The sequence below is a fragment of the Pomacea canaliculata genome, linkage group LG11, assembly GCF_003073045.1.
Source record: "Pomacea canaliculata isolate SZHN2017 linkage group LG11, ASM307304v1, whole genome shotgun sequence".
In the NCBI taxonomy this organism is placed as follows: Eukaryota; Metazoa; Mollusca; class Gastropoda; order Architaenioglossa; family Ampullariidae; genus Pomacea; species Pomacea canaliculata.
The window spans coordinates 6,282,931-6,297,901 of record NC_037600.1 but is presented as its reverse complement, the minus strand read 5'-3'; the positions used below and the strand labels follow the sequence as shown (position 1 = coordinate 6,297,901).

The following is a 14,971-nucleotide window of genomic DNA, read 5'->3' as shown; positions in this document are numbered from 1 at the left end:
ATCGACATCCCTGATAACGAACATCCCACCTATTAATGTTTCTAGATCACACAGTCATTAGACGATCGTGAGACCCCAAGCACAAAGAAGGAAGGACACCATCGACTCTCAGCTACAGAGACTGTTGATGTGATTTTGAGAGTTGATGTATGAAGAAGGCGCCCCCATTGACTTGTCTATAGAAGAAGAACCCAGTTCAGGCATAGTCTAGAGATCAGCGAGAGGTGTAGTCGAGGATACCACAATCGTGCTAGGTAGCCAAAAGCGGGTTCTCTATGGACTGAAAAGAAAGGTCGTCGTGTACGTGGAGGGACATCCATCGGGCAACCGATCTGAGTCTACTACTCCAAGGGAACAGAGCGAGGGGGCATCAACAGTGAAACTTCCCAATTGAATACTTCATCGCATTCGAAATTTAGTTTTTCTTAGAGATCGTTAAAATGGGGAAATGATCGTGTTACATTCCCACCACAACACAAATACATTACTAGTAGCAGATTGGAAGTTTAAAAGACACCGAAAGCAATTGGCTTCTTTATTAAATGTTTAAAAAATGCTAAAATCATATATTACTTTTTACCCTTGAACATACAATATTAAAAATATAGGCCCATAACAGGCTCTCAGAATTTCAGGATTATAAAAGAGTCTAATCCGAAACTATATAACAATAGCAATAATTCATGTCTGAGCAGCCAATGCTTACATCCTATCAAAATTGATAGAAAGATATGACATCTACGAAGCATGTCTGTTCTGCTGTGTCTGAGTAATAAATAAGAGCTAATGAGAAATATGCATATCATCAGAATACAATAGCACAATCGTAGTTAATTCCCATAAATGTACAATACTAAAGCCGTGACCATTCAAGTGTGTATAAATAATGAGAAGAATAAGACTTTACAAGGCACATGTAATGCAATGGCAATAAATGTATAAAGAATGATCAGCATCAATGCTAGTTGACCGTTGATATATTAGTTTGCAAAGATTTCGTGTTGGTTGCATAGAGCTACTATTTTTGTTAACTAAAAATCTTTGTTTCCATTATTCAGAGGCCTACACAAGAACAAGTATACATATCTCACTTCAAGGTCATATAGGTTCATACAATAAAGTTTATAAATAGCACGATTGAATTATTTATTGATTTTTTATTAATTAGACCAGATGACACTCAAAACAGATTTTAAACATTTATACATAACAAGGTGCAATTCACTTAATCCCCAGACATCTTTCATCTCCCGACACACTCATCACCTTGACACTTTTTCATCCCGAGACGCTGTTAATCCCTCAGACCTACACACACTACCCGAACACTCATCCCATACTTCATCCCCGACACTCAAGAACCAATTTTCATATCATATTGTTGAAGAACGTCATTAAATTACTAGCACTTATATGAACCTTTAACTAATGTTGTTGATGTTCAAAATCGACGTTGAAGTTAAAAAGCATGATTGACATTTTGAATTTCAATTAAATTTTTCGCTGACTTCATAATTTTTATAGTTAATGGATTTAGTTTAGGATTAAGTGTCTGGGATGAAGTGTTCTGGATTAAAAGTCTAGGGATGAAGTGTCGGGGATGAAGTGTCGGGGATGAAGTGTCTGGGGATTAAGTGACTGGGAACCATAAACCAAGACTGAGATTAAGATCGCACAAATGTTTTCTCTCCAATGTAGACTAGTTTTAGTAGTTTTCCAGCGAATGTGTATTTTATTGTTGCATTATGATACTGTTTTTATTTATTAAATTGTTTTATTAAATTTTTGCTAATTTATGTAAATGTAATCAAATTAAAATTTCTTTGTGACTGAAAGGTGTTCTAATAGTTGCACGCATATTCGTAGAGAGATGTATTAATACACTTAAGTTAACAGAGCAAACATGGTAAGTAAATTAATCAAAAAGAGCAAATCTTAACTTATACATCAAAGACTTATAAATCAAAGAAAATTTATGTCATATTATAATTCGTCTACTTTTGAGATGATAATGATGAAGCATACATGCTAGAGATGATAGATGAGCAGAACCATTACCATTCAATTACAATCATCACTGGACTTCGATATATTTGCAAAATCCTGACAGTAGTATCAGATATCTGACCCATGCCTGTTTGAAAGTATCTACCTGTATGAAGATGTCATGAGCGGCTCTCCACATCTCGGTCTTCGCTTTTTATGTGAGGACCTTGCCTTACAAATCATTGTTTAATTTGTGAAATTTGGTTAATAAACATTTTTGTTTTTAGTAGCATCTTCCTTTAGTCCTGCCTTTTAAACTTTATTTTTCTTTATTTTTTTTTTTTTTTCTCTCATTCCTTTATTTAATTATTGTTCTTTCCTCTGCAACTAACCATGGGATAAATCATCTCTCTTGTCCCTTTCCACGAGAAGCATTTCTGTAAGAAAAAAACCCCAAAAGTTGGCATGCTATAAACCCTAGATAACTAAATAAACTAATGTCTGTTGAAGATCTACATGACAGGAACCGGCTATGTATTCCAGGCAAGTCTGTGACAATGGTCTACGATGCTTTTTGTTGACTAATTATCGACAGACATTGTATATCTTACTACATATATAAGGTCTGTGTTTTATTATCATGAAAATTTGCCAATAAACTCAGTTCTCCTTACTAAGCAATTCTAGTCAATTCTAATTCTCTTACAGAGTACACATCTCCTTTACCATAAAGTCTGTCTTATTTTCCGATTGATAAAAAATAATAATAAAAAATAATCGCATACAATGGTTCTCTTTACCAAGCACTATTCTCTTATGTTGATCTCACTACCTGTCAATACGTTCTTCTAGACCGCGCTTATCTCCGGTTGACAACTTTTCCTTCTCTTTTCCCTCATACGGCGAGTAGGACACCGCCATGTTGAAGTCACCTGTCTGTGCTGTCGACTCGCGTGTACCTGGTGACAACCTTCCATTAATTTCATTTAACTGTGCCATTGTGAGTACCAATCAGCGATATAACTGCAGGCAAGTACTTTTTATCTGAACACCTGACGGTTTCATGTCAGTCACAGGTTGTGCCATGGCGGGAACTATTTGACTTCATGGACACAGCTGGAAGCCTATGGGGTCGTCTCCTGGCGACACACTTTTTTGTTTGTGTGTTTGTGTGTGTGACGCGTGCGGAGTGGGTGGTGACAGGCGTGTCTGTACTTGTAAAAGTATGTTTTGTTTTTGTGTTGTAAATAAATATGTATCGGCAGCATATATTCAAGTCAGAACATGAAAACTTCGAGAAAATCAAAGCATAGAGGTACCTTGAAAAGGAAAGTTTACACTCACTTTTACAGCATGTCATGGATAGATTGGGTTTTCCCGTTGTGAGTAGACAAGCGGACCGTTGTATATGAGACTCACGTGACTGGGTGTGTGTCGACGAGCAGAGTTTATGTTCTGTTTGACCTGAATTAATAAATTAAATGTTGATATGCAGCTCAAGTAGCTCATTGTGGGTTGTTCGCAGACTGTAAATCTGTGCTTGTGAAAGCTCAACTAATTCTTAGCCGTCGACACGTCCATGGGGGGAAGGGGGAAATAAAAAAAAATTAAGTACAGATTTGTGAATGATATCAAGGCTAGGGGATGTATATTAGAAAGAACGTTGATGTCACGTTACAATATAGGGACACTCGTTAAATAAATTGTAGGATACTTATCGCTTTTTGAAAATATATGTTGCTAAATCCAACTGTGCAATATTAATGTTGTTCTAGTACAACAATTCCTGCTAGATTTTTCTAGCACATGCATGCTGTTAGCTATCTACTCCAAAGTTAATAAAACTTCACGCTTGAAAAGAAAGACTAGAAAGAAAAAAAAAAACTTATTTTTTATAGTATCCTGGTGACATAGATGAAGGATTTTTGTGCTTTCCCAACTAGATCTTCCGTGTTGAGTTTTTATAGCATAACTTCCTGGACCTCTTGCTAGTGTAGGCCATCTGTCTTAGGTAGTTAGGTAATGAAGCGTCAGGTACAAACAGTCACTGCAGGTAAGTAAATTTACCTTACTTTTTTTAGTTTATATCTTTATACTGAACAGTCTAGTGATCTGTATCGAGGTTAGCGTTTGCTTTCACTCTTCTCGAGTTCGCTTAGACAGGCATGGTGGCCACCCAGCACACTCAGGTGACATGTTTACAGAGCACAGCTATAACGGATACCGACCTGCTAAGGTGGTGTTGGTGGATAAGAGAACGAAAACACTCTGCTAGGTGGGAGAGGAGACGCAAGAAAAAGTCACACATCTTAATGCTCATGTATCATTATGTGATAGATGTTAATACCCTCTTTCTCTCCGCCCCCACCTTCTAAAAGATCATCAAACCCAGTGTACAGGACTGTTTCGGATTATTATGGCTTTACTTGAATGTGCCCAGCGGTATGATATAATGAAACTTTTATGATATAAAAACACCCTGAAATGTATGAAGAAAATGTTTTAACATGCAATGAATACAATATTCCAAGAAAAAGGAATAAAATTATACATCATGTTATCACACACCATAGAAGGCTGTTTTGATCCTTAGTATCATAAACGTATTCATCCTGATTTTGTAGATATTGCCTTGTATTAAAGATCTTTAACATTATCCAATATGTTTTGGTTTCTAGTCAAGATGATACCAGCAACAACAGAAATTTGTGGTTCACACCTTTGTCGGTTAACTCATCAGCTGGTCCTCTTGCTGTGTGTCTTCTGTGTTGTGCCCTCGGCAACGCAAGGTAAGTAAACCTTCAGGACTTAGTATAGATATTTTGCCGATGTATGTCTGTGGCCGTAGCTAAACATATATCTCATCACATTTTACTGGAACATCCATTTGAAAGGGATGGGGGAGGGAGAAAGATAACTTGAAGACGAAAGAGGGGGAGCAAAGGAGATACAGAATCGCAGAGAAAGAGACGAAAGAAGCTGAAAAGTGGAAGAAGGAATTACCTGCGTAACATGAAATTATAGTCTTTTTAATAACTTTTAAACGAAGTTCTCTTGTTGCTGAACAATAGCAGTCAATCTGTCATCTGAGGTAAGGGATAGCACAGACATGTATTTCTCTAGTTTCGCTAAACTGATGTTAATGAACTAAGGGGAAGTCTTAAGGCAAAATATAGTGCCACTGTAGTGAACTGATTCACGCAGCTGGAGATTTTATTTTTAAAAAAATTTTTCCAAACAAACACAAAGCAAACTTGACTCTGCCTGTTTTAACTACTACTACTACACACACAAAAGGAAAACACGGCAGCATTTACTGACCTACTGACCAACTAAACTAATCATCATGCTCTTGAAAACACATACCACATACTGGGAAACGGATTGATAGAATCTCTCTCGGTCCCATACAGTTTAATCAGTCACATAGTGCTTTGCAATGTCACCACCTCAAAAAGTTCAAGACCAGGAAGAACTCTTTTCTAGTATTTCGTTATTTATAATAAGCCAATGGGAGATAAGTGACGAGACTGTTTGCACTTGTACTTCCTGGATGATGGTTATTGAAAACCCGGAATTGTTTTAAAACCATAAAAACAAAGGCTTTGATATCGTCACTTGGGAATCGACATCCTGAAAAAATTTGCCATAAATTCCTAGACAGGAACACAGCCTGACTGTGAAAATAGCTTTGGCATTATAATACTTTGTATCCATAATCATTGTCTCATTGTCCCCATTGTACTCTGATTTCCTTTTGGAAATGCACTGTGATAGTCTTTATAGGTGGCGACTTTAATAAGAAATGTATTTATCACTACTACGATTATCAGTATTATTATTTGATAATTGTAGGTTGAACTTAGATAACAAATGTATTTTTATTTGCAGTTGTTATAAAGAGTCCCACTGTTTCAAACAAACAAAAGAAAAAAAAAAACAAAAATTTTTGTCAATGGATGAGTACTTTTGAGTATGAACATCAGTTATTGACTACTGTTGTTACAGATGGCAAGATAACCTGCTCTGTACCGTCCGTGTACCCGTATCAAGAGACTGTCCTGATGTGCCACTTCCCTGAAGACGTGATGGTCTCCAAGAAAGACTTCACGGTCTACTACTACGCCCCGCGTGGCAGTGCAGGTAACAGAGCAACTGTCATTAGTAAACAACATGATCTGTGTTGGTAGTTGCATAACTAGTGATTGATTTTATTGAAAAAGTGATGATTAAATCAGCGGAGTTTAGTAGCTACCCCAGCTAACGTTAAACACTTAAAGTCAAAATAAAAAGAGTTCACCTGAAAGAGTCAAAAGTTACATGCCTAATCGGAATTTTAACGCCATTACCATACTTGAAGTTAAGTGAAGAATATTTGGTTCTAAGTCTTGTTGAAGACAAAGTTTTGCGTCGTATTAGTACTAGCGGCTTAATTTTTTGTAAGGGAAATGATTTAGACTTGTTTGTAAGCCTGTTTGAAAATGAAAGCATGATAGGACATGATAATATGTGTGTGGGTGATGATCTGTCCATCAGAGGCTGTGCTAGATTGCTGGTGGGTTCGAGGTCTTCTGGACTGCTACACAAAGTCCGGGCTTAAGTACAACAAGAGAGTTGGCCGAAATCTAAACTTGACATTCAGTGAGGTGACCAGGGCACACGAGGGCATCTACGCTTGTCAAGTCGCCGGCTACGGGTCCAGCTTTTTGGAAACTTGCAATTTAAACTTAGAGATAGGTATGGAGAATATTTAGGTATAAATATTATTGAACTTTTCCTTACAATATGTTGATTTTAGACTCTACATTATGAGTTTAGCTTATTCTTTTTGCACCTAGAAAGTTGTTAAAAAAATATTTTATGAAAGAAGTTTAGAAGAAAATTATATTTCATTGTTAACATAAAGAGCCTTTGAACTTGAATCAAAAATATCTAATAAAACATATTGCTTCAATTGTAATGCTACATAAACGTAAAAACATAATTGTGGTATTTACAACGCTTTTGTTTCTTTGATGCGACTAGAACGCTGATACATACATTCTTTGATCTGTCTACAGGTGAAAACAACACCTGCAATACTTCTCAAGAGCAGTCTAACTCCCAAGCCATCTTAAAGTGCTTTTTTAATGAAAACATCCACAAGACACAAAGGGATTTTATTGTATACAAGCACAATGGACAAGAAAAAACAAGTGCGACATAGACCTACTTTGCAAATATTAGTAGACACTATTTTAAATCTTTTTAAAATACTTTTGTTGTCACCTACTCGATTGTCATTCATGATATTTACATTATAGCAACAACTGTATATAAGAAGCCGGATGGTATATTTAGTTTCAGAAAGGGATATCCAGAAAAGACATGTTGATTATAACTAACGTTAAAATTTAAAAAATGGAATTAGTTATTTGAACATAAGTCGTTTAGTTTGTATTTTTATTCCATTTCTCACAACAGGTGTAGTCAAGTGCTTCTGGGATAATGGACTACAAAAATGTCAAACAGAAGAGGGTTATCAATACAACATGGACGTGTCCTCATACCTCAAGATGACGATACCAAGCCAAGACAAGCGGAAACACATACCTACTCTTGTTGGCACAGCAGGTCTCAAGCTGACAGAGTGAAGACTTGTTCCATCGACGGTATAGCGGGTATAGCATACTATAGATACTAGAATGACAGGATTTTATGAAAGCTTTAGTAGTGTGAAAAAATGGCAAAAATCACATATTCTGATGTAGTTCAAGATGCATAGCTTGTGTTATTACATATACATATTAGAGAGTAGTGTCCCTTGCCTAACAGGCGTGTGGGTGCCAGCTCCTCGGCCTTTTTCGTTTTCTTCTTGGATTTGTTATGCTTGTGGTGCCCATCTAAACGATCTGCACTTTTTCTAACTTCCTTAGCATTGTGTTGGGCAGTTTACTTGCCTATGGCTTTTGTATTTATTCCGGTGCTTATATTAACTCTCTCATCACCTTCAATCCTCTCTGGCTAACTCCGTTTTTGCGATACACTTTACATCAGTTCTGTTCATGGGTTTCAACATTGTACTGCAGATTCTGCTTTGTGATCATCTGGATATTCTTCTGAGGAGTTTATCGACCTGTTTGATTATCTGTCTACCACTCCACTAACTGTAGATCTGTCTACTTCACATCATGGTATATATATATACATGTCATCGGCAGAATAATGACCTGTCATTTCCATTAACTTTACAAAGCGACAGGAAATTTGTTGTTGTTGTTGTATTTATAATACGGAGAGAACCTGGCTTTGGCTAGGATACAGAACATGCTTATCATGTTCATGGTGTGGAATGAAATTATACCTTAATGTCAACAAAACAGCTATTGCAAGCAAGGTTAAAAACATTAAACAGAGTGTGTATGAGTAAATGATGCTCTTACAAATGTGTTGAATATTGCAAGGAGTGTGTGAGAATAATAATTTTAAATTAAGGATTACAGATCTTTAAACTACCGATCAATTAAAACAGACTAGATATTGAGCGATGTAGAGAAACAGAAAGGATAATTATAACTACAAAATAACTTTATTTATTCTTGTATAATACATGTTATTTACCTATGTTAATAAATTTGTTCTAGCGTCTGATGAAGAAAAAAACTATACGACAAGTGATTGTGGTGCTCGTAATAGTATCAGCAGTCCTGGCGCTGTTGATCTCTTGTATGGTTTCTATTGTACAAGAGGCGCAGAGGGTCAGGAAGGTAGGTCCCATGGTCTCATTATGTGTTATACAGAGCAGTAAGAGTCATACCAGTGTACTGTAAAACTAATGCTGACTTTTTTAGTACCCTTAGCGATTACTTATAAAACAAATTCAAAAATTCAGAACAAAATCAAGGAAGTATTTTTTCCCGAAGGAAACAATACAAAAGACACACACACACATGGCATGAGGATTTTGCATTTTGTCACCATTAAATTTTACTTAGTTATGTCATCAACAAAGTCGCTTGATAGGCCTACATGCCACCAATATTCTAAAATGGTCTAGTTTCAGGTTCAGAGGAGGTGACAGGGAAATGGACCCAATGATTGAGAGAAAGGTATGATAGCAAGTATGATAAACATGTCTTAAAGTAGAAAATTCCTTTTAGCGGAATTATTGTAATGATGATCAAAGCACATGGCTTCTTTGTTTATACGGTGCTGATATATGTGTGTGTGTTCTTTATGCAGTAGGGCAGTGCGTAAAAGTAATAACTTCTATAAGATTTTTTCTACCTAATTATGAATATATTTTACAATACTAAAGCCCGTTAGAGACGACAAGATAGATATGTTTATGATCATTACTGCAGAGCTGTAAGAGAAAAAAGGAGAAAGAAAAATATAAATGGTATGATAGCTAATTCCCAAACACAGTAACAGAACCCGTTAACTATATTTTTAATTTTTTTTCCTTGGGCAGGACAAAAAGAACGAAGTGACTGAGAAGTTTAAAAAAGTTCTGTTGCAAGATGTCGGTAAGATGTACCCCAACATGCTCGATGGCTGCTATTTCGTACCTCCAGTCTACTTCAATAAACTTCGATACACGAAGAAGTCTGTAGTCGGTCAAGTCATCTACATCCCTGACCCGCCCAACGACAGTTACGTCAGACACGACCGCGCCATGAAGCACGTGCTGTACTGTCTCCATCATATGGCAGAGCATGGACAAGAGAAAATGTTTGTCTTGACACAGTTCAATTACAACGACTATTTGAACAACCCCGGAGAGGAATATAGAAAACATTTACTGCCTGTTTTCGATAGTTTAAAGAATAAAAACAAGGACAAGCACGTCGGCTGCTTTGATGTGATGATTATTCATCGACAGTATGGAGTAGTTATCGGGGTGGTCAAGTCTCTGAGTGATAAAGATGACGGTAGAAAGGAAAGTGAACAGGAAACAGATCACCAACTGGCCAAAGACATTTCAGAAGGTATCCAGCAACTGGTGAAGGCAGATCGTGTGATACAACATTTCATGTCAGATCAGCAACAGTGTCCTCCAGTCCAACTGACGTTGATGTTACCCAACGTTACGCGGTCTACGTTACAGCGAGCACTCAACAACCATGCTGACGTGGCTAAGGTTGGCTGCTTTGTAATATCCGGAAGCAGATAATAAGACTAAAAGAATCCTGAAAATTTTAAACCAGATTTAAAATAAATATTTTAGTAACACCAAGTTCCCTTCTATGAAGAGTGTCTATGATCACAGAAGTACAAAAAGACATATTAAATGATACTTACTATAAACATTAGAAGTAATTATGGTAATTAGAAGTCAAGATGAGAAAATACATTCAAATAAGTTACCAAGGCACAATTAGAGCAGGACATTGTCTTTGGATACTTTTTCCATGTCGTGATTAATAAATTACGATTGATAGTCATCATTTTTTCTGCCACACGGACATGATAATTGCAACTGTTTTGTTATAGAATTTACGTGAGTGTATGAAAAATATGGAACCTCCGACTGAACTGTGTCTCTGTGCTGACGATGTGTCAAATCCCCTTTCGCCTTATGACGTTGATCCTACTGTGATGAGTCATCTGACAGAATGGTGGGATCGACTAATGAGCAGTCCTGCAGATGGTCCCGCGATGAGTGATGAATTGTATCAAACAATGATAGCGAGGTGAGATTATCAGGCCACCACAACATTTTATTGACGACAATAAAAGCAGTTGCTGGTATTGTTACTAAAGATGTGTGCACCAGACGAATATACTTATGAATATTAAATAACAATACATTAGAACCTCTGTTTCTTTCGTTATGATGTCTGTGAACATTTTGGTATCACTTTTTTTTTGTCTCTGTGGTAGCGGTCTCGACCTTTATACATAGAAAAGACACCAAGCATATCAATGAACGTAAAACTAATATATTTATCACAGGTTAAAGAAACCAGTGAATAACATTTTATTTTAAAGATCAGAAGTTTAAACTTTAGCACGACCTCCATGCTTTTTCTTGGTTACTGGTAAGATCTGTATAGTGATGTTGATACTGGATTGCAGATTCTGTGGTGGGGCCACCTCATCTGGTTCAGACATATTCCGTGGATCCAGTATAACTCAGTTGCCTAAGACCCTAGAGCAATCTGTTTCTGTGATCGGAAGCCTGTTTGAGCGAATCACGTTGTACCCGGGTAATTTAGAACTACTAGACCGACCTCGAGTGTTGCTGACTGGACCACCCGGTACTGGAAAATCCAGAATGTTGGCGCTGGTCGGACGAAAATGGATATCTGAGGGCCACAGTGTGTACATCATCAACACTCGAATGGTGGTGGTGCAGCTACAATAGAGTTAAAAATGTTGCTGCAGCAGACACTTTCAACAGAAAGAAATTCAGCAAAGGATATGGTCACCTCATTTTATTGCAATATAGACGACGACGAAAAAACAGATGTGGCTATTAGCAACGCTGATAGCTGATGCCAGTTGCACGGAAAATACCGATCTTTGCAGTTCTTGATGAGCTGGGCAATGACTTGTACGTTTTTGTCAAACTATGCTGTAAACAGAGTAATAGGATCACTAAGACATTTCGTTAGTATTTTTTAAAATTGTTTTTTTTAGTTGAGTAACTCAGGTCACTTAGCCTTACTTGCAAGAAAAATATCTCGATTAAACAGCAACAAAATATATCAATAACTTAATATATTCTATTTTCTTTCTAATATTGTTGCAACATTTTCTTTGGTTTATTACAGAGGGAAATCAAAACAGGGTACAGCTTTTCTTCAAAAACTTCTTCAACTTCCAGATCTTCATTTATGGGCAGCCACCAGTTGTTCTGACATACTTCCAGATGACTGCGATGGTAGGAACCTCACTGAAACACTGAGTTGTCCCCCTTCAGTCGTACGAGAAGCAAAAAAATATGATTTACCTGGTATGTCACTGTACACCGACAGCAATCGTCAGGCACCGACCGACGGCCTACCTGTGAAGAACATTCATCATCATGGTCAATGGACATCAACATAAGCAGCCACGTGACTGCAAGCGCCTGTGGAGAGGCAATAGTCCAGTTCTTAAAAGCATGTGTTCATGATAAAGGTCTGTCTGTGATAAATATTTCATAATCAAAGACTTATGTATCCGAGTTCATGAACATTTAAATAATAGACAAATTTGCAAATGCACTATTTTTTTATATTATTGATGATATTTATCAGTAAAATTTAATTTGAAAGTCATATGCAAACTTGTATTTACTTTCAGATGTGTGCGTGATTACAAAGAACACGAATCTCACGAGTGACCAAGCACCATTGAGACAACCTCCATCTGTTCAGTGGAAAAACATTTTGATAATCTTTGAAAAACAATTTACCGAAGACATGCCAGTAATGAAGTGTCTTCTGGATTCAGGAATCCCAGTACAGATCATCAGTTATGAGAACCAGGAGAACATACTTACCAGTGACCACAACACTGTGTTGGCAGCAAAAGCCGGCTTTCTTTGTGGGCTTAAAAGAAAGGTGGTTGTGTACGTGGAGGGTTCTATAAATAGATCTGATGACTCCGCGAAGTGGACCCGAGTTCGGGGTATCACCAGCTGTACATCACAACTGGTTGTCGTCCGCATGGCCTAACATTCAGATTTGTTTCTCACACTTTGTAGAATGTGTCATGCTTGTATTAGGGAATGAATAAAACAAATGTGACTTATGCAAATAATTATTCATTTATAAATTTATAAAATGTATTTGTCCTTTTTCTTGAGAAAAGAACATCTCATTCTAAATACCTGGTGACAAACCTGCACTCAGGAACTATTTTTATATCTGTGTTTATATTAGAAAAAAAGCTAAATAGTTGAAAACTGAACGTTATTTTTTGTATACATGATACAAGTCATTAACATATTACTAATATTTTAAGAAGCTTTACCTGCTGTGTATTCCATATTCTATATGCTTTCTGCGTAACTAAAAAAAAACGAAAAAAAGGAAATATCATTTGCAAAATAGGGTAATCTGTAAGTATAACAAATAATGCTCTGTATTATTGCATAATATGCAAGAATTCAAAGCTTGTTTTTATGCACAAAACTAAATACTGAAAGTTTGCAAATGAAGTGTCTGCTATATTTATATAGCACATGTCAAAACAGAAAGCAGTTTCATTCATCCAAAAAAGTGTATGTTACCATTTTTTTTTACAAAATGTTGTCATCAGACTTATATAACTTACTGTTAAACTGTGAAAAAGTTTTTATTTTTGGACAAAAGTTTATGCTATTGACAGGGTCAGGAGCTACTGAGCACATGTGCATATAATTAAGTTTATAATTTAAGTTTCTATAATTATAATTACAGTACATGATAAACGTTTTTAAAAATAATTTTGTTTGTTTATATGTGTGTGTGAATGTGGGTGGGTGGGTGTTCACATTACTTTTTTTTATTTGAAGTTAAGATTAAATAAAGATTAATTAAACAATGCTCACATTCATAATTTAAACTTGAGAAACTCATTGTTGTAATTCCACTCACCATTAGATGGCATCACCCTTCGAATCCTTCCTCAATCCACGTCTCTTGCATAAAAAAAGGAAATTGTAAGGTAGACATAAATAGAATTGTACACAGTAATAATTTTGAAATGTACAGAAAAATAATATTTAGATTCAATATTTTAAAAATTGTTTAGAAACTTTGTCCTTTGGAGTGCCGATTTACGCACACCTCAATGAAATCAAAACCAAACAAAACCACGCACTGTCAATGGTGCAGTTATACTTCTATCCCATCACATTTTGCAGGAATATTTGTTTGAATGATGGCTCGGCTGCACACGAGGTTTGTTAAACTTAACCTGCTCTCGGGAGTAATCGCGACTGAAAACGGAACGCAGTCGACACAATTCACTTGGAAGCCAATTGCGGCTTTAAATAACAGAACTTGGCACAATATTGCTGGGTGGGGACTGTCCAGATACAATACCAGGTACATTAATTAAAAAAATCAAATTTTATTGATATGTTAAGTTTCTTCTACCTTTAAGAATTAAAATGTTGACTGGTCAAAAGTAGCCTGCATCTGTACATCAAAAATATTTAGTAAATTGTCTATTAAAAAAGATAGGTTTTAAATTATTAAGAAAGATGTAAAAAAGTATAGCATGTGCATCAGTAGATTGCAAGAGTCATATAACCTACTACCTTTTTCTTTTCAGCATGTCTAAAGAAAAGGGTTTAAAAACTGAACCAGCTCCTGGGCTGATATCAAATGGACTTGTTGCACAGCCAATGTGCTCACCGATGCACGTCCTACTTAAATCGTATTCAAACAGAAGATAAAACTAAGAGTCTACAAAACTCTCAAGATACTTTTGAGTGCTCCATAAATAGGTCGTAAGTTGTTATCACAACAATTTCTGATAAAACCAGGGCTTACATTTTCTCGAAAATGTCTAGGGTGTAAAATCCGTGCAGCTATTTTGGGAGCAAAAGTAAGTTTAGTCTGCTTTCTTCGTGTCGTGGTATGAACAGATTGATAAGTCTCGCCCTGTATGCTAACAGGTTCTTTCATGTCTTGTTCACACATAGTCAAGATGATTGAAGCAATCAAACATCACAGGATGTCCAAAAGACAGGCGTCCCCTAGTGAAGGACAATGGTCTAATGTTACTTTCTCTGGGACCCACACACGGTATTTTGTGCTGCTAGGGATATTTTCTTCTACCGGTTTTTCCCTATTTTTAGAAAACCAAACCCAAATCGTTTTAGACTGAATGCTCAAACTAAGCACAATTAAAAAAAAAAACAATGCACAAATAAATACTTTGGTTGAACTTATGACAAGCTGGAGTCAGGTCTTACTCTCCCTTAAAATGTTTCTGTCACACTCCCACACCAATAATAGCCAACTAAATCGGACAAATTCATGCTTTACTTCTTCAGCAGTTTGCAAGACTGATAAATGTTCGT

At 36.4% G+C, this 14,971-nt stretch overlaps 1 protein-coding gene across 4 annotated transcripts; it reads left to right on the top strand.

Annotated features, from left to right (window-relative positions):
• The first annotated feature begins 7,609 nt into the window (after window positions 1-7,609).
• On the top strand, window positions 7,610-13,384 carry LOC112575933. 4 transcript variants are annotated; one of them, XM_025258079.1, is made up of 9 exons: window positions 7,610-7,646; window positions 8,055-8,159; window positions 8,610-8,732; window positions 9,023-9,074; window positions 9,440-10,108; window positions 10,462-10,661; window positions 11,047-11,524; window positions 11,745-12,093; window positions 12,259-13,384. In XM_025258079.1, the coding sequence occupies exons 4-7, from the start codon at window positions 9,051-9,053 to the stop codon at window positions 11,333-11,335; spliced, it is 1,182 nt and encodes a 393-aa protein (XP_025113864.1). In that variant the 5' UTR covers window positions 7,610-7,646; window positions 8,055-8,159; window positions 8,610-8,732; window positions 9,023-9,050; the 3' UTR covers window positions 11,336-11,524; window positions 11,745-12,093; window positions 12,259-13,384. The 4 variants fall into 4 exon arrangements, with proteins under 4 accessions (XP_025113864.1, XP_025113862.1, XP_025113865.1 ...); XM_025258077.1 differs by lacking the exon at window positions 8,055-8,159 and having other exon boundaries at window positions 7,622-7,646; XM_025258080.1 differs by lacking the exon at window positions 7,610-7,646 and having other exon boundaries at window positions 7,789-8,159; window positions 9,029-9,074.
• Window positions 13,385-14,971: the final 1,587 nt, after the last annotated feature.

Bases quoted from the DNA above. Each gene is read 5' to 3' on its own strand.
- LOC112575933 (XM_025258079.1), top strand. From the start codon at position 9,051: ATGGACCCAATGATTGAGAGAAAG. The intron at 9,075-9,439 runs GTATGATAGCAA...TTCCTTGGGCAG, and splicing joins ACCCAATGATTGAGAGAAAG to GACAAAAAGAACGAAGTGAC. The intron at 10,662-11,046 runs GTGAGATTATCA...ACTGGATTGCAG, and splicing joins TATCAAACAATGATAGCGAG to ATTCTGTGGTGGGGCCACCT.